The sequence below is a fragment of the Mangifera indica genome, chromosome 9, assembly GCF_011075055.1.
Source record: "Mangifera indica cultivar Alphonso chromosome 9, CATAS_Mindica_2.1, whole genome shotgun sequence".
In the NCBI taxonomy this organism is placed as follows: Eukaryota; Viridiplantae; Streptophyta; class Magnoliopsida; order Sapindales; family Anacardiaceae; genus Mangifera; species Mangifera indica.
The window spans coordinates 762,060-779,877 of NC_058145.1; the positions used below are offsets into that span (position 1 = coordinate 762,060).

At 34.9% G+C, this 17,818-nt stretch overlaps 2 protein-coding genes across 3 annotated transcripts; one reads left to right on the forward strand and one right to left on the reverse strand.

The window, feature by feature from the left end:
- Nucleotides 1-1,471: 1,471 nt before the first annotated feature.
- On the reverse strand, nt 1,472-6,738 carry LOC123226586 (mitochondrial carrier protein MTM1-like). Of its 2 annotated transcripts, none has more exons than XM_044651134.1 (11): nt 6,353-6,738; nt 6,030-6,274; nt 5,855-5,944; nt 5,624-5,752; nt 5,440-5,499; nt 5,158-5,328; nt 4,312-4,414; nt 3,051-3,142; nt 2,784-2,933; nt 2,425-2,483; nt 1,472-2,007 (listed from the first exon to the last, which is right to left on the reverse strand). In XM_044651134.1, exons 2-11 carry the CDS (start codon nt 6,258-6,260, stop codon nt 1,878-1,880), a joined length of 1,215 nt encoding a protein of 404 aa, XP_044507069.1. In that variant the 5' UTR covers nt 6,261-6,274; nt 6,353-6,738; the 3' UTR covers nt 1,472-1,877. The 2 variants fall into 2 exon arrangements, with proteins under 2 accessions (XP_044507069.1, XP_044507068.1); XM_044651133.1 differs by having other exon boundaries at nt 6,030-6,262; nt 6,353-6,737.
- LOC123225625 lies at nt 6,688-14,046 on the forward strand. Its single transcript, XM_044649722.1, has 13 exons — nt 6,688-6,766; nt 10,860-10,900; nt 11,204-11,259; nt 11,572-11,706; nt 12,124-12,265; nt 12,495-12,529; nt 12,615-12,726; nt 12,814-12,869; nt 12,948-13,104; nt 13,194-13,228; nt 13,331-13,445; nt 13,535-13,590; nt 13,673-14,046. The coding sequence occupies exons 1-13, from the start codon at nt 6,688-6,690 to the stop codon at nt 13,872-13,874; spliced, it is 1,221 nt and encodes a 406-aa protein (XP_044505657.1). The 3' UTR covers nt 13,875-14,046.
- The last annotated feature ends 3,772 nt before the right edge of the window (nt 14,047-17,818 follow it).

Consider the following 17,818-nt stretch of genomic DNA (forward strand, 5'->3'; position numbering starts at 1 on the left):
TTGGATGGAATAGACTAAGGACGGCCTGAGGCCCATCCACTATGATGGAATGTCAGCAACCGCCAACTTCTTTTGGATAGAGACCAAACTGTCAATTCTCAAATAATTACCTTTCACAACCAGACTTCAAAATTTGACGTGATGATGGGAAATCTATTTATGTTGGCTCTCGAATTTGTCGCCTCGGCTTTCATCCAGGTGAAAGGGCCGTGTATTTGGCTGAAATCCAGCCGGTGGAATTTGTACATTTAGAAGCCATCGATGTGATTTGAATTTGACGAAGTTTGTGCTGAAATCAGTCTTTGTCCGCCAAGAAGGGAAACATAATAAGGGCTGCGAATCGAATTTCAATTGAAGCTTCAGTACATAGTTCAACTTAAATCTCTGGTTGGTTGTGCTACTTGTTCTATCAAAAATAGGTTAAAAGGACTATTTCACTCTCAAGCTTAATTGTATTTTGAAAATCATATTAGTAAAATTTAAAAAATTTAAAGTCTTATTCGTTGATCAATTAAAATTAAAATTTTCATTAAAAATTAAGGTAAAATCGTTGTTTTATTAATAATATTAAAAAAATAATAAATTTTATTATATTTCTTCCTTAAGTTTTAAAAACTAACATTTTATCTCTTCTAAAGTTTTTTAATTTTAAAAAGTCATATTCTTTTCTCCCAAAACCTTAGAATTTTTTTTCCCCTCTGGCTACTATTTTCTACGATCTAGAAAGCATGACGATAAAGTCTCTTTGTCTTCATTATCGGATCTCTTCGTCTGAATTTCTTTCCGTGTATCGACCAATGGTTTAGGGTAGAGAGCGGAGGTCATCGGCATTAGAGATAATGGTCAGAGAGATAAAAAAAAATTATAAAGTTTTGGCAAAAAAATGTAATTTTCTAAAGTTTAAAAACTTTAAGTAGTAATGAAATTGTTAGTTTTTAATATAATAAATTTTATATTTTTTTAATATTATTATTGAAATGATGATTTTACTCATGTCTTTAATAGAAAATTTTAAAAACAATTATATTATATTTTTTAAGCTGCGTGAATATAATTTTAGAAACACACTTAAACTTCAATAAGATATACTCTTTTGACTTCAAAAATATTATATTATTTTTCTTATTAATAATATTAATTTTTTGATAATACCCATTATAAGAACTAAAACCGACTCATATTCACACATAGCTCTTATAATTTATTTTTTACTTCTTTTCTTAAATCGAAATGATGGTGTTTTCTTTTAAGCCAAGTCCCATGAGCCTAATCCACCCAAATCTATGATTTTAAAGGCCGGAATTATGAAAAACTTAGAGTAATTCTACGTATATATATTTTTTAATATATAATTAATTATATAATGATATATTATCTATATATTTAATTATATATTAAAAAATACATTAATATAATTTTATTGAAAAAAATTATAAGCCCACAGGCTCCAGATATTGGACCATTCTACAAGTTCATCAAATTCAAATTTATTTCAAAGCCTTCCAACAATAAAAAACCTGTCTAACCAGTTAAGTGAACGCCTTGCAGCAATCACAACTTAACATATGCAGAAACCCAGAAGAAAAACGAATATACCAGCTAAGCTGAGACCACCTCTCAGCGAAAAAGGTGAAAAAAATTAGACAAGCAGGATGAAGTTCTGCCCAAACGAGGTGTAAACTTCAAGTAACCTTAAAACCAAAATTGTGTTACAGGAAAAGGATCTAACATGATCAAAATTGCATCAGCATATTTTGTATGTATGATATCCACGAAGTCACTTGTCCGCGTCTTGTTGATGTTAGGTGTTGCTCCTATGCCGTCACCAAACATTTGATTGAATTAAAAGAATTAAAGCAAGTGCCCCGGTCCTAATTTTATGCGTTATATGTGTTCTGTAGAACATACTTCACAACTTCATAAAATGAAACCACAATCCCAACTGAAGGGCCTGCACGGGCAACACGAGGACCAACTCCAGTAAACAAACCTTTCATACCCGAATCCCTGTACCAAGAACAAACTTTAAGGTCAGAAAGTAATTTCTGACCCCCAAAAAAAAGGAGTGGAAGCTTGTAACCAATGGTCAGTTCAGAAATCATTAAAAGACAACAAATTTAAACTGATCAAAGGTTGGACCAGCAAAACAATAGATTCTGCAGCTACCCTATAAGTTTTAAACAATATGGGAAAAGATTTATGAGATGTATATAAGCAAACACCCAATAAAATTTGTAAATTTGCAGTTCGACAACCTAGGTGCAACAGGGTATTGACAGGACCAAAACACACTGTGCCCACAAACTTCAAGATGATATTCCCAACAAAATAAAACCAGAGAACAGATCTTGTGAGTGAATACTTCATAGAGAAGTCGGTGTAGTTCAAACTGACATCTAAAAGGACATGAAATAAGAAAAGTACCTCCAAACCCCTATCAGTGTTTGCCGTGTTGTCATCCTCAATGCCCTGGCGGGATCTTTCTGAAATTAAGAGAACACTAACACTTTAAGAAATGATATTACATGAGTAAAAGAAAGAACAAATGTCAATCTAAAGCTATTCATAAAGAGCCACAGTTCATCTTAAATATATAATTAATCATATCCCATGCTAGGCATTCACTTACTCCTAACAATCAAAAGGGCAGTTTGCATATGGTTTGTCATAAGCAAATAAGCGCCTAAAAGTAATTCATCATAGCAATTTTCTAATTGACATAACTGATAGCTCACATTACACTAGTCCAATCAAGAAATTCACTAAAACCCTTTCAGAAATACCTCTATTTGCCTTCGGGTTTTTGCAACATCTAGAGGACATGTTGCACCTGCAGCAAGGCTTCCAGCAACAAAACCAGCTGAAAAGTTTGCTCCTAGAACACTAGCTGCATTGGATTCCTCATCAAACAGAGTAAGAAGTCTTCTCCGGATCTAATAAAAAGGAAAAAATAAATTATGAACAACTTATATGGCAAATGAAAGAGAACCTAGCATACCTAAACAAAATATCAATACAAAAAAAAACAAAGTTTAAAAGAATGATCTCACAGGTTCAAGGGTAGACCAACAAATTGCTGAGTAAGGAATATCACGAGCAAGCTGGGCTCCCATGCCTGTCCAAAGCATGCGGTAACCTTGCACTATTACAATAAAGAGTGTCAATTTAAATGAATATCCAAGAAACAAAATTTAAAAATATCAATTAATCAAAAGTTGGGACTTACCTATAAAAAATATTAATTAAATTCTGATAGAGGCCTAATTACCAAAGTATATTTCCGCAGGCCCAAGAAGAGCAAAGAGGAAGGAGGCCCAGAAAAGGAAGGAAGGATGAAACTCTCAGCTGAGGATTCAAGGATTAACAAGATGGAGGGCAATCTGGGGATTACAGAAGCTGATCTGAAACAGAGTGATCCTGGCCATTCAGTTGAAACACTTGGCAGCTTATGAGTGGGCAGAGGGAAGAATTCGGTTAAGGAAATTCATCATTTTATATGGCAGCAGAAAAAGGAAGGGAACAGCTTTTGTTTTGTCTAGAATGATGTACTGAAGTTTGTCTGAGAAGAAGGAGGGGTCTGGCTCTCGAATTCCAGAATTAGCAGTGTCTATTTCCTTTGATAATGTCCATTTCATTTTAGTTTGTTGCTCCAAATTAAGTTGTAATGCACTTGGTGTAAACTCTGCCTTGGTTAATGAATGAATGGGATGGACTGCACTTTTCTATTCCATTGTCTGAGTTATTTTATTTGATTGAGTCCTTAATATATAAACTGAATGCTGGATATTGAGGTCTGGAATTCTACAGAATTTGATTCTTCCACTTATTTCGGTTAGAAGAAATTGAAGCTGGGGCAGGGAAGATTGCAGACTGAACGGGTACGTAACAAACTCATATAAAGTATATATAATACTTAAACAACCGTTCATCAACTTAAGGTAAGAACTGGCATGCTCCATTTTTAGCACTTGGTTCAAAACTTCTACAAGTTAAAGACATTTTTTCTAATCCTGCAGTCATTCAGTAGCTAATTTGTCACATAGACACATTTCTTAAATATTTTACTAGTATAGCGAATGAGGTTCACTTCTCTAAGAAGTCTATCTGTTCTAATTCAGTTGCCTAACATCACCAAATTCAAAGACCCAAATGCAGTAAAGTTAAAATAGATATGATACTAAGTTTACCAACTCAATGATAGATAAACACGCAATTTATAATATTTTGAATACTGAGCAAAACAAAGACCCTGATAGAATATTGATTGATGAAGCCAGGTTCAGAAGTACAGATAAGTACAAATCAACTTACAGCTGTTTTGAGCATTGTTTGTGCTCTTAACATGCGAGACAACACCAAGTAGCGTCCTCCAAACACCAGGAGGCTTCTTACCAATCTGGGTCTCCTTGAATGCCTATTATACAACAAAGGAAGAAAAACAACAATATAAAAACGTACGAATAGAAAAATGAAAAAGGGAAAAGATATATACATCAAATGGGAAAATAACAAGCCTATTTAAGAAAGCCTAACATTCAAGAAAACAATTAGAAAGCAAACAATAATTTACTAAATAATAACATTTTTAAAGAAATGTGAACATAGTTAATGAATTAAAATCTAGCCATAACAACTTAGATATGTTGTGATGCAAACTAGTAATTCCACATAAAAAGCCAGCACATAATGACAATGGTAAAACTATAACTAAAATCATTCAAATCATTACAGGAAAAATAATTGCAAATTGCACAGGAACAAAAACTCTGTTTCTGCTAAAGATTTGAAAAGATTTCAAAAACATTGTTGCTTGTTTATATTAACCTGTTCCTCCTCAGCTATGCAAGTCAAATTACCATAAAAAAATACCAATAATTTTTTGCTAACCAGTCTACTACACGTCCACCACCCAGCCAAAAAAGAGAAAATTAAAATTTCACATCTTTGATGCATAAGGTACATGTTCAACAGGAAGTTTCAAACACATGGCAGTATTCTGACAATCACCTGAAGACTATTTTTCCCCTAGAAAGGAGCCCATGCCACAAGGATCATAAACCACAAAAATAATATATGTTCAGGATCATCTCGCTGTGGCAGACACCCCACAAATAGAAAAATAGGAATAATAAAAGTAGGCATTGATCACTGTATAACCTGCATCCTGGTCCTGGCAAGTTCAATAGGGTAGCAAGTTGTGCAAGCTAATGAACGTGCTAATGATCCTGCAACCAGAGGGACATATGGTGTTGCAGATGGAGCATTCTGGGCAGTTAGATCCTCTAACCAGTTGCGAAACATGTCATAGAAGGGCAGGTAGATCCCCACCTGCACAGAAAATATTAATGCTCCTCAACTAGAGCTCACTCAACAAATATATAAATCATACCAAAGAATACACTTAAAACTGAAATCACCATTCCAGACGGACAAACTCACCGTTGGTACAGCCAATGCTAGACCAGCATTTGTGCCTCTCCACAGCCTTGAAAATCCTTCCTGCAAATGTCAAAATGCAATGTGAGCACAAATGTTAACATTTCTGCAAAGATGCTGGAAAACTATTAGCATCTCTGCAATGATGCATGCACAAAACATAGCACACAAAATCATTTCCACCAACCTGTCTTATAATTTTGTAAAAGACATCAAGGGTTCCCTTGTACTGGAAACAATCAGGCGGACAAATTGAAACAGTACCATGAACACCAGCTCGTGTACAAGACGGGGAACACCTTAAATCAGCAAACAACTAGCCAAAATAAAACCCAAATCAATTGAACTCACAACTATGAATTTGAAAAAATAACAAGAATTAACAGCAAACATTTCTACACCACTCAATCAAACGCACCGTTTTTGGTCCAAAATATGCCATACGACCAATGATATTACTCAACGGATGCGAATAAGGTACTCCAGCAGCTTGCGCTTGCAGCCTGGTCTGAAATCAAATTTACAAAAACAATAAATGCAGACATTAAGTTTTTTATTTATATTTAAAATTTCAAAAGAATTTGTCATATTACTTTGGCCACGTCAAGAGGATTAACAATAATCGCAGACAAAAAGGCGGCACCGGCGGCGGAGAAAGCTCTCGCTCCTAACCCTAATTTTAAATCGGATGGCGATGCCCTGGTCGTTTGATGAGACAGTGAAGCATTGAATCCTAGCTCCTCTCTATCAGAAACCGCCGATTCCATAGTTGCCGTTTCCCCGGAACTCATCCACGGATTCTGCGTTTTAGCGGCCTCCGCCATCCCTAATAAAAACCCTAGCTCAAAATAATTCTTTTTTCTTAAAGATTTATTGCAAAATGTAAAACTGCTCCATAAATTTCGAAATAGCTTACCCAAACAAAGGAAAGACAGAGACAGCGTTTGAAGAAATTAGGAAAGCGACATTTTTAGAAAGGAAATAGCAGTTGATTTGTGGGAAAGTTCAAAATTTTCACTTGAAAATAGAACCAATGAGAAGAAGCAGAAGTGAAAGTAGGACTGCGCCGTTCCTGAAGACCAGGGTTTGAGAAAGAAACAGGGCCTTGAAATTTATGTGGTGAGTGATTAGCGGCTGCCGTTGTCCTTTCTAGGACTTTTCATTGAAATTTGTGGGAGCTCGAAACGTGGCGATATTCCCGCTTTGGAAACGATATCAGTGAGCCCGGGTGCATTCAAAAATGCTTTGGAAATGGGATTGGAGAACAACTGGTTGGGTGACGAGGACGATCAGGTCACCAGACTGTTTAACAGTAGTGGGGGGTTTGCAGGTAATATTTAAAATAATTTTGTCTAATTAATTATTACATAAACACACATATATATATATATATATATGAATGATCGAAATAATTTAAACTTGAATTGATGATATACATATTCAAAATTGATATTTTTTGTATTAATTGAATCAAATCGGTTGAATCAACCAATTCACTCTAGTTATTAAAACCCATAGGATTCAACCATGCCAAGCTAAGTTCATGCATGTAATTTTGGGCAAAATCAACAAAATGCACGTTCATGTATCTTCAACACAAACTTGTGTATCTACTGGTTCAAGCACATGAGAAAAATTCGTCATTCAATCACATTGTGCTTTATGAAAAATTTAAAGAGAAGGTGCATGCCCATGCATAGACAAAAATTCAAGAGTTTCGGTTCTTGTTCCTTTCCCATTTGAATCCTCATTCATGCCTATGGAATTTTTGGAAGAATATCACATATATGGGCGCAATGTTTGTGCCTACATTTTTCGAAAAGAAAATTCGACTATTAAGAGCTCTGATTGAGGTTTGACCAAGTGCGGAAAAGTAAAATTTTAAATAGCACACGTATGTGTATCTTGGCTACACGCTCGTGTATAAGTCAAACTATGAAGAAAACTCTACTTTCAAAACTCAACGAATCTATTATCCCAACTAATAATCATATGAGCTATTTTAATCATCCAAAACTATAAATTGAAAACTCTTTGATACGGAAAAGGTATGTAAAATCATATACTACAAAATTCTCTTTAAAGCTTACAACTCATTTATTTAAGAGAAACATCTACACTCATTCTTTATATTAGCCTTTGTAGAGACATTTACAATCATTTTTCTATATTCAAACACTTAGATGAAATCTTAGATAAACCATTGTGGTGGGCACAAACTCAAATAACCAGTATACGTGGACGAAATCCTGAAAAGCTATTATAAAGAGATGTTATCTTTATGAGTAAAACTTCAAACCACTATAAACTATTGAACACTTCTTTTCCCTACTCTCGTTACTTTAAGCTTTATACATGTATTTTATGTTTAAATATCTTGATGAAATTATTTATTTGGTTGATTTTGAGTATAAATTTATTTAAAACAATTAATTTGATTTAATAATTTAAATAATTCTATTCATTCCACCAAGGATTATTAGTCATTTAGGGTTTTTCAATTAATTGTGGCTTAAAAATAATTTAATTTGAGCTAATTTGAATTTGAATGTTTAAAATTGATTAAAATTTAATTCATTTTATGGAAACAAGCATAATTTATATCTTAAATTTAACTCATTTTATCTAAGTTTGAATTTTTTTTTTCTAATGAAAAATCTTGTTCAAGTCAGAGTGTCTTTTAAGGGCGAAATCAACTAACCAAACAGGACACAAACTCCAAACCTAATAACCGATCACACAACTATTAAATTAGATAAATTAAAAGTTCAGTTCTGATATGTCACTAGAGGAAACTTGTACCCATACTTTCTTATACATGAAATCTCCTTTTTTACCATTCAAATTACCTCTTAAGAATATTCAAGCTTGAATTTAAACTTAAATAAGTTCAATCTACCCTAGTTGGCTTGCCTTGGCTCTTTGAGAAAAACATGCAAAATGGTTTTTAAAAATAATAGTCAACCAAAAGTGATATTACATTTAATTTAAAATCAATTAATTATGTGATAATACTCAACCAAATACTTAAAATTTGGTATCCAAAATTTTAATAATAAAATATATACAATCATTATCTTCATAATCTAAGAGGATTATGATTTATGAATTTCTTTTTTCTCTTATAAATTTCAACCATAAATTGTTGCCATGACTTGTGAGTTGTGATCTCATTCACCATAGTGGTTAAGACTTTTGAATCATAAGTTAGTCGAAGTTAATATACAAAAAATGATTTTGAGGCATTTAGAAGCTCATGTCCCTTGGTTTCCTTCAGTAAAGATTAGTTCAAATTCGGTTTGAATACAAATTCATCAATTTGAGTTGGAATTCAATTTGCTCAAGTTGGCCATTTAATAATATTCAAGAGAAGAAGCAAAATCATCAAAATATAATCATTGACAAAAAGAAATCTAGTATAACATTGCCGCCGCTAAGATGCTAATCTCAATGAGATGACAATTTTATTAAATAAAGGCCAAAAGACTTATTCTCATTTAAAGTTTGGTATATTTTCAAACTCTTAAATATCTACTATTTTATTAAAATTTTCTATTAGAGTTAAAAATAAAACTATTATTTGTTTAAATTTTTTATTAAATAATAGTTTTATCATTAACCTTGACAGACAATTTTAACATAAGGATAAATATTTAAGTTTTTAAAATTTTACATATAAAAATTCAGAAATACACCAAACCTTCGGTTGGAATAAGTCTTTACACCTTAAATAAAAATGATGTGTTAAGCTTACTCCAACGATATCAACAACTATAATTAAGCTTACTCCAAAATCTAACCCTACTGGTTTGCAATTGCTTTGCTCTTTGGGTTGAATAATTAGTAGCTACGGAGTATCTGTTCATTAATTTCATAATTAATCTTGCATAATCATTGAGTTCATCCATGTATAGGGCTGAATTTACACTACACCAAATTCAAATAACAATTGGTTTAAGTTCGATTTAAATTCATAATAGTTAGATCAAAGAATGAGTACTATCTTTATTAAGATAAATAATATTGTTAAATAGAAACTTAAACTTGAAATTAACTTAAATCAAATCGAACACAGAGTTAAGCCAATCTAACCCTATCTGTGTACTTATAAAACATATGCCTTGTTTCATCAATGCAAATATAATATCCAAATGCTACGGAAACGTAAAAATAGAGATGCCCACACGCTTTTCCTAAGAATATGGAAACGGAAACGGAAACGAAACGCGGGAAAAGATATAACTTCTTGAGAAACTCTTTTCACGAAAGACTGATTCATAGACCATCACCTCTACAGCTTAATCTTCATCTTCTTCTCCATAGGCATCCTAATGTTTCTATAGTGGGTAACTTGGTATTAATATAATCACATATAATAGGTCAATCTAAGAGCCAATTTACGACATCCTAACTTAACAGCATTCAAACACCCCAAAACACTCTTATTATCCAAAATAAACTCCATGGCCGATTTATTTATTTTTTTTGTATATGCACATCATCTTTTCTCATTACACAAGAATGTGAAACGGCAGGGTGAAGATTGAAGACGATTCAGATGAATATGAAGATTGAAGAAGAATACAAACACGAAGATTGAAGAATAACACACCAGATTCGACTGAGACTTCAACCCGTCGGAGAGGAAGTTGAGCATCAGAGTCGGAGATAGCGAGGAGCTGAGACGTACGCTTGGGATGGAGAGGAGTGTTAGGTAATTGGATAATTCGGAATAAGGAATAAGCATATCTTTGGTCAACGTTGCATTATCATAGTACTGGGTGTCAACTTTAGATTTTATTGTCATATATAAAACAAATTGTTTAGAAATACCTGAAGTGAGCAGTCAGTTGTAACTGAAAAAGCACAAGCAGCTACCTTAACTGCCCGCTTCTTTCACTTTCTCCAACTATATAAACTAACATTGATCCTCAGAACTGTCACGAGATTTTCTCTGAGAAGAGCTTCTTCTTCTTCACTGGAGAGCACTTATTAAATTTCCGAAGTTGCAATGGCAGATGACGTTCTTCCGGAATTTGATTATGCTCTCCGCTTGCCGATCTTCTTGTGTCAACTATGCCATACCCACTTTGCAATAAAGATGCAAGAAAGGCTCACAATAGTAATGTCTCTCTCTTTCTTACTTTCTAATTCTATTCAATGACGTTTGTTCATAATTTTCAGAAAGTTTCTCCATACAATCCCTACTGTACAGTGTTAAACCATCATGGTTTCCTTTCTGTCTGTATTAATCTTAGTAAAAATTCTTTAAGGGTTTCAGGGTTTCTTGAATCTTGACTTATTGATCACATGGATGCACCTTTCTTGTCGATCTTGAAGCCTTTCAGGAATTTGTGATTTTTAGAGGGAACGACATTTCCTGCATTTCTTGATGAAACTATTGTTTTCAATGCATTTTGCAGAATGTGGAGCGACTGGCAATTTTCTTTCCACCATTAAGATGGTAAGAAAGATATCTTCTTTATCTATAAACAAATTTTCCATATTTCTTCCTGAAGAGAATCTGAAAATATACTTCTGATGAGTCTGTCATGCAGTATCAACTTGCTGGTTGATCCTCCAGAGAACCACTTTCTTACTCAAACTTCAAATACCTGGGTAGCACGGGTGTTTTGTACAGGATGCAACACGATGATGGGCCACAAAATTTTATATATATATATTCTTTTCTATAGATCAGTTTTCCTTGATTTTCTTGAACATTTTTCTGTTCCGAAAGTGGGTTCAAATCTTAAAACTTGTACAGGTTCATGAAGATAATCCCGATCGTCCGCATCAAGAAGGAACGGTCATAATGGATGTGTAAGTTTTTGGAGACATTCAAACTTACATCCCTCTTCTTGGTGGGTTCTGAAGCTGACAGAAAAATGTTATTGTAGGAACTTGGTGCTGTTGTGGGACGGTCATGAAAGTCCTCAGTGCCCACAATTGCTTGTCGACAGAGGTTATGGGCAATTAATTGCATGCCAACTCCGAACTTGACAGAGTTTCGAAAATTATATGTCCACTACCATAGTAAGATATCCCTTCATGTTACTCAGATTTTGGTTTCAGACTTGGATATTATGTTGAGTGTGCACTTTAAGTTTTATAGTCATGATGAATTATGTGTAGTATCAACTTGAACATTCAGCCCTCACAGCAGCATCGTGGCGATGTTAGCACCATTGTTGTCACTTTGGACACAAAATCTGTTACGATTTTGGTTTTAAGTTTTGCGATGCAGAATACACCTTGGCAATTTAAAAGGTATATAATCAATTTTATCACGTGTGCCTTGCAGTGTGCCTTTCCTGTATCAAGTATTTATGTATATTTCACATTAATTATAATAACAAATTAAAAAAGAAAAAAAAGGAGATGTTTATTAATAGTCAAAAGTCAGAAGCCAGTTACAACAGAAAACAGAACCAACTGCCTTAACTTCCCGCTTTTTTCACTGTCTCCAACCGTATAAACTAACACTCTCCGATATCAGAATCCTTTAAGATTCAGTAACGCAGTTGAAATCTCAAAATCAAGATTCAAGATCTGCCGCAGGATTTTCTTGGAGAAGCACTTGTACTTCTTCACTTGAGAGCACTTACCAAAGTTCTGAAGATTTTTCGTCGACCAAAGTTGCAATGGCAAACAACAATGATGTTCAGCAGTTTCGTTATGATTCAGGCGAGGCATTCTTCATGTGCGCAAGATGCTTTACCCACTTTGCTTCGCTGTCAGTAGAGTGCAGATTGGTAATATTTACATCTCTTCTCTTCTTTCTGATGCTATTCACTTGCTTTTGGTGCTACTAGTAGCTTACTTTACTGTATGTTTGCGAATCTTTCTTTACTTATCAACATCAAGAATAGTGTGAAATAGGATTACTTAATTTAGGGTTTTATGGTTTCTTGAAATAGACATAGAATCCTGACTGAATTGATCGTATGGACTCACATTTCTAGCCGATCATAAAGGGCCTCTCTCTTGATTTTTGTTTCTTATAAACTATCTGATTTGATAATCTAGATGACCATTCTTTTCAATGCATTTTGCAGACTTTCGTGAATCATACAATGTTATTTCCAGAATGGTAAGAATTAACTGATAAGTGAAGTAAATTTCATAATTTTTTTTTTTGTATATTAGCTTCATTATAATTATGATAAATTATGCAGTAGAAACTTGGTCATTGACCCTCCAGAGAACCAGTTTCTTGATCCGAACGGCACTAGCTGGAAAGCATTTGTGTATTGCCGAAAATGCTACACAATGATCGGCATCCAAATTGTATATAAAGTTCTCTTCATTTTCAGGAATAAATTTTTTTCTCCCAATGGAGTTCAAAGCTTGCTTATGGTTATGTTACTTGTCCAGGTTCGTGAAGATAATCCCAATCATAAATATGAAGAAGGGACAATCCGTCTACATCTGTAAGTTTTCTGAAGTAGTTTATGGAAGACATTTCAAGTATACATTTTTTATTTTTATTTTTTGTAAATTTCTGATAGGACCAAGACGCTGTTTTGGAATGGTCACAATATGTTTTCTCTGATGCAACGGCTGCCAAAGCAGCCTCAACTGCCACCACATGAAGATCAGCGTCCAGTTTTCTTGTGTAGAGTATGCAATACCCAATTTGCTTCGAGACACGGAATGTCCCAAATGGTAAAATCTCTATCTCTTTTACTCTTTTTGATCTTTTTCGTTTAATAAAATTTGCTTGATCTATTTATTGTTTACAATGCATTTTGCAGGATATAAAGACTACTGGCATTTTCTTTACAAACTAGTGAGATGTCCCTTCATCTTTCCTCAAATTTTGGTTTCTGACTAAACTTGTAAGCCAAGAAATTTTCCTAACTATTGTTTACGACTATGATGAATTATGTAGTGTGAACTTGGCGGTGGTTGATACCGCAGACCACTATTTTCAACATCTGAACAGCCCTACAAGACTAGCATTTGTGAAATGTAGCAGATGCAACGAGACGCTGGGCATGAGAAGTGTATTTTTTTTTTTAAATTTTGTTTCAAGAATACTTTTTCATTTCAAAGTGAGTCAATTTTGTGAGCTAACTGTTACTTGCTTGTCCAGGTTTCTGAAGATAATCCGGATGTCGTAGAACAACAAGGAACTGTTGGTCTGGATATGTAAGTTTGGAATTGGTTGATTTATGGAAGATATTCAAGTATATTATTATTTTGTAGGTCTGATAGAAAAATCTTATTGTAGGACTTTGGTGAATATTTGGAATGGTTCTGGTCATGAGGTGTTTACTTTAATGAGATATGTGCCAACACCAATGATACTGCCACCATTACAGCAACTACATCAACCACCACCTCCACCACCCTCCCCTACAACCGGCACTGGCAATGGCCACTTGAGTTCGGCTGAAATGCAGCAGTTGTTGCAGAGTATATCTTTGAGTTGACTTGGACTTGGCAGGAAATTGTAGGACAGGCTGGCTATCTCAGTTTACAAGCAATTGTAGCAGTGGATTTTTCTTTCATTTTAGTTTTAGTTGTTTCAGTTCACATTTGCATTTGGTTGATTCTCATTCTGTTTGTACTCTAAACAAACTGGGATGAAAGCTTACTCTAGACATTGAGACAATGGGAAATATCCTGTGATGATCATATGCTTTCTCACATTGTTCCTTTTATTTCTGTCAGATTTGAGCTTCCATGTGTGTTCTTTTTTGTCAGGGTAACAATTATGATACATCATTTTAATACTGTGTATAGGGCTGTATTATTCTGACACAGTATTACAAGAGCCCAAAAATTGCCCATGGAGATGGGTGGTGGTATTTTGGAGTCTGCTTGAGCCAAATTCGCCTGGCATCTCCCCCGCATACACTTACAAACTTCCTCTCATATGTGTCCATGGCGTTTTATAATCACCACTGATCTCAACTTTTGAGTTTTTTCCCATGAACATTACACTAACAACTGCTCAAAGGAAAATGGAATCAGATGCATTTTCAATTTTCTCATAAAAGCACATGGATGGCACTTGCTGCCCGCCCTGTTCACTCCTGCTCTGCCTTCGCTAAAAGGGTGTCGAATATGAGCTTGTACCCGTTGATGTTTTCATTGGCGGGCATAAAAAACAACCTTATCTATCTCTAAATGTGAGAAGTAGAAAACAACCATTTTTCTTACTTACTATGGGAAAAAGTGCTTCGAATACTGATCAAACACAATTTGCATTGATTTTGCTATAGACATTTGGGAAGATTCCTGCACTGTTAAGATGGAGATATCAAAACTCTTTGGTAATATTACAACTTTTTTTGCGAAGATTTGTTTTCACAAATCTTATGTGTTGGTGCTATCTTTACAGAATCAAGAGCCATCTGCAAGTATCCGGCAAACACATACAAGGACAAAGGAAGTAGAGGCTCTCTAGTTTGATGGTCCAATAAGAGTGCTTATTCCATAATTAGTCCTGAATCCACTAAGCAGGAAAGTTCCTGATGACACTGAGCTTGGAAGTTAAGCTTGTCGTCCCCATTTTAAGCAATAGATTATAAAAACCCTCAAGAAAACCTGTCGAGTCCTGCTCAACTATTTTAATTCTAGCTTGACACTGTATGTTTTTCTATGTTCCATTTTCAATTTTCACCTCGCTTGACTCTTTTGTGAGATTATACCAGCTTTATTTCAGTCTCCTTCAGAATTTTAATAAAATGGTGGTGCTTTTTCCGCAGACTCAAGGGCCATTTCCAGGTACATAGCCAGCAAACGAATACAAGAACACAGGTAATGATTTGTTAAGATCAAATAGTCCCAAGGAGTCAGCGATTATAGAGACTCGGATGGAAGTTGAAGCTCAGCAATTTGATGGTTCAGTAAGGATCAAATTGTTGGGAAAGTTCGAATGGCAGATAACGTTGATCTTGAGCGATTTGATTACGATTCAGGCTTGCCAATCTTCATGTTTGCAAATTGTCATACTCACTTTGCTTCTCCGCCAGGAGAGTGCACAACAGTAATATCTCCATTTCTTCCTTTTCTCTGTACCTGTGAGAATCTTTCTTTGCTTATCAAAATATCAAGAAAATTGTGAAATTCGATTCCTTAATTTAGGATTTTATTGTTTCTTGAAATTTGACCCAGAATCCTGTCTTTATTGATCATATGGACTTGCATCTCCGGTTGATCATAAAGGGTCTCTTTCTTGATTTGATCAAGTATTTACTTACATTTCTTGAATAATTTCATCGTGGATTTTTGTTACTTATAAACTATCTGATTTGATGATTACTGTTTTCAATGCATTTTACAGAATTTAATGAAACGGACAATTTTATTTCCAGAAATACAATGGCACCAGTTTCTTCATTGCAATGGCACTGCCTGGCACGCAAGGCTGTATTGTAGACTATGCTACTCAGAAATGGGCTTCCAAATTGTATCTTCTTTTTATAAAGTTTTTCTCATTTTCAGGAATACATTTTTTTCTTTTTTTGGGTTCAAAGCTGGTAGCCTTACGATTATGTTACCTGTCCAGGTTCGCGAAGATAATCCCAATAATACAGAAAAAGTAAGGATGTTGGTCTACATATGCAAGTTTCCTGAAGTATATATATATTTTTTAAAATTTCTGATAGGCCCTGATAGGAAAAACTTATTGCAGGCCTATGATGCTGCTTTGGAATGGTCACGATCTGTTTGCTTTAGCGCAATGCCTGCCGAAGGAGCCTCCACTGCTACCAAATCAAAATGCTGAGCCACTGTTATACTTGTGTAGAGATTGCAATACCCAATTTGTTTCCGATAATGAACTGTCCAGGATAGTAATATCTCTATCTCTATCTCTATCTCTGTTAGTCTGTCGAATCCAGTTTACTAGCCGTTTGTTTATAATTTTCTGTAAATTTTTTACCAAATTAAGAACTTCGATTCATTAATTTTGCAGGATTTCAAGGTTCCAAGAATCTTCTTTGAAACCAGTGGGATATCCATTCCTTTTTACTCAAATTTTGGTTTCAGACTCAACTTTTTTAGACATTGGCACGAAATATGTATACAGACGTGTCTACTGAATTCAGCTTCTTCATAATTATGATGAATTATGTAGTATGAACTTAGTAGTAGATCCCCTAGGCCACCATATTCCTCATATGAATGGCACTATGTGGCTAGCAATTGTGAGATGTAGTGGATGCAACAAGATTCGGGGCATGAGAATTGTAATCTTTTTAATTGAGATTTCCTTTACTTTCAGGAATACTTTTCCACTGCAAAGCGAATTAATTTTGCAAGCTAATTGCTATGATACTTGCCCAGGTTTGCGAAGACAATCTAGATGATGTAGAACGACAAAGAACTGTTGGTTTGGATATGTAAGTTTGGAAGTGGTTGATTCATGGAGATATTCAAGTATGTTATTTTTTGGTAGGTCTGATAGAAAAATCTTATTGTAGGACTTTATTGAATATTTGGAATGGTTCTGTCATGAGGTGTTTTCTTTAATGAGACGCTTGCCAATGCTAAAGGACCTGCCCCAGATTCCCGCAGACTCGTCCACAACCAGCACCCGCAACGGTTCCTGAAGTTCAGTTGAAAGCACCCCCAATGTTTCCTCAAGTTCAGTTGAAAGCACCTCCAATGGTTCCTCAAGTTCAGTTGAAATACTACAGTGATCACAGAGGATAGCTTAAAAGTTGAGTTGGACTTGGCATGAAATTGTAGTACAGGCTCATGCACTCAGTTGACAAGCAGTTGTGGCAGAGGATTATTCTTTCATTTCAGTTGCAGTTGTTTCAATTTACAATTGCAGTTGGTTGATTCTCCTTCGCTTGCTATCACCACGGAACCAACAACTTTGTATGCTTTTCCCATGTTACTGCCCATGTCTCAATGATTCACCTTGAGTCGTGACATTTAGATGAACCAAATTTGAATAAGGAGCTGCAACTTTAAACAGGAGGGCAGGCTGAGAAGAAAGGCATCAAGGAATAACACGAGCAATTGAGGGGTTTAGAGGGCTCCGGCATAGGGGGAAAATGGCATTGTTGTAGCTAGGATCCATTCATATTTTGTTAGCATTTAATCAGAATAAACGCAGTACACTTGGGCTGTATTTCTTTAGAATCAATCATTAAAAGTCATTTCCAATTGAATTGAGTTGAATAACCCATTGTTAGCATTTTGCAGGATATGGTGAGTCCGTGAGACTTTTTCTCAGAGGTGAGAAATCCCTTCATCTATACTCAAATTTTTGTTTCAGATTTATTAGCAGAAACTTAGCTTGGTAATATTGATGAATTATGTGGTATCCAATTGGTGGCTGAGCCCCCTGGGCACCATTTTCTTCATCCGAATGGCACTACGCGGCTAGTACATCTGAAATGCAGAGGATGCAACG

What these genes read in the sequence shown, in the direction of transcription:
- LOC123226586 (XM_044651134.1), bottom strand. Translation starts at nt 6,260, where the DNA reads ATGGCGGAGGCCGCTAAAACGCAGAATCCGTGGATGAGTTCCGGGGAA. An exon ending in AAACAATGCTCAAAACAGCT is followed by an intron (nt 3,143 to 4,311) that starts GTAAGTTGATTT and finishes TTATTGTAATAG; the next exon opens with TGCAAGGTTACCGCATGCTT. An exon ending in AAACCCGAAGGCAAATAGAG is followed by an intron (nt 2,484 to 2,783) that starts GTATTTCTGAAA and finishes TCTTAATTTCAG; the next exon opens with AAAGATCCCGCCAGGGCATT.
- LOC123225625 (XM_044649722.1), top strand. Translation starts at nt 6,688, where the DNA reads ATGGGATTGGAGAACAACTGGTTGGGTGACGAGGACGATCAGGTCACC. An exon ending in GGAACGGTCATAATGGATGT is followed by an intron (nt 11,260 to 11,571) that starts GTAAGTTTTTGG and finishes AATTATGTGTAG; the next exon opens with TATCAACTTGAACATTCAGC. An exon ending in CAATGATCGGCATCCAAATT is followed by an intron (nt 12,727 to 12,813) that starts GTATATAAAGTT and finishes TTACTTGTCCAG; the next exon opens with GTTCGTGAAGATAATCCCAA.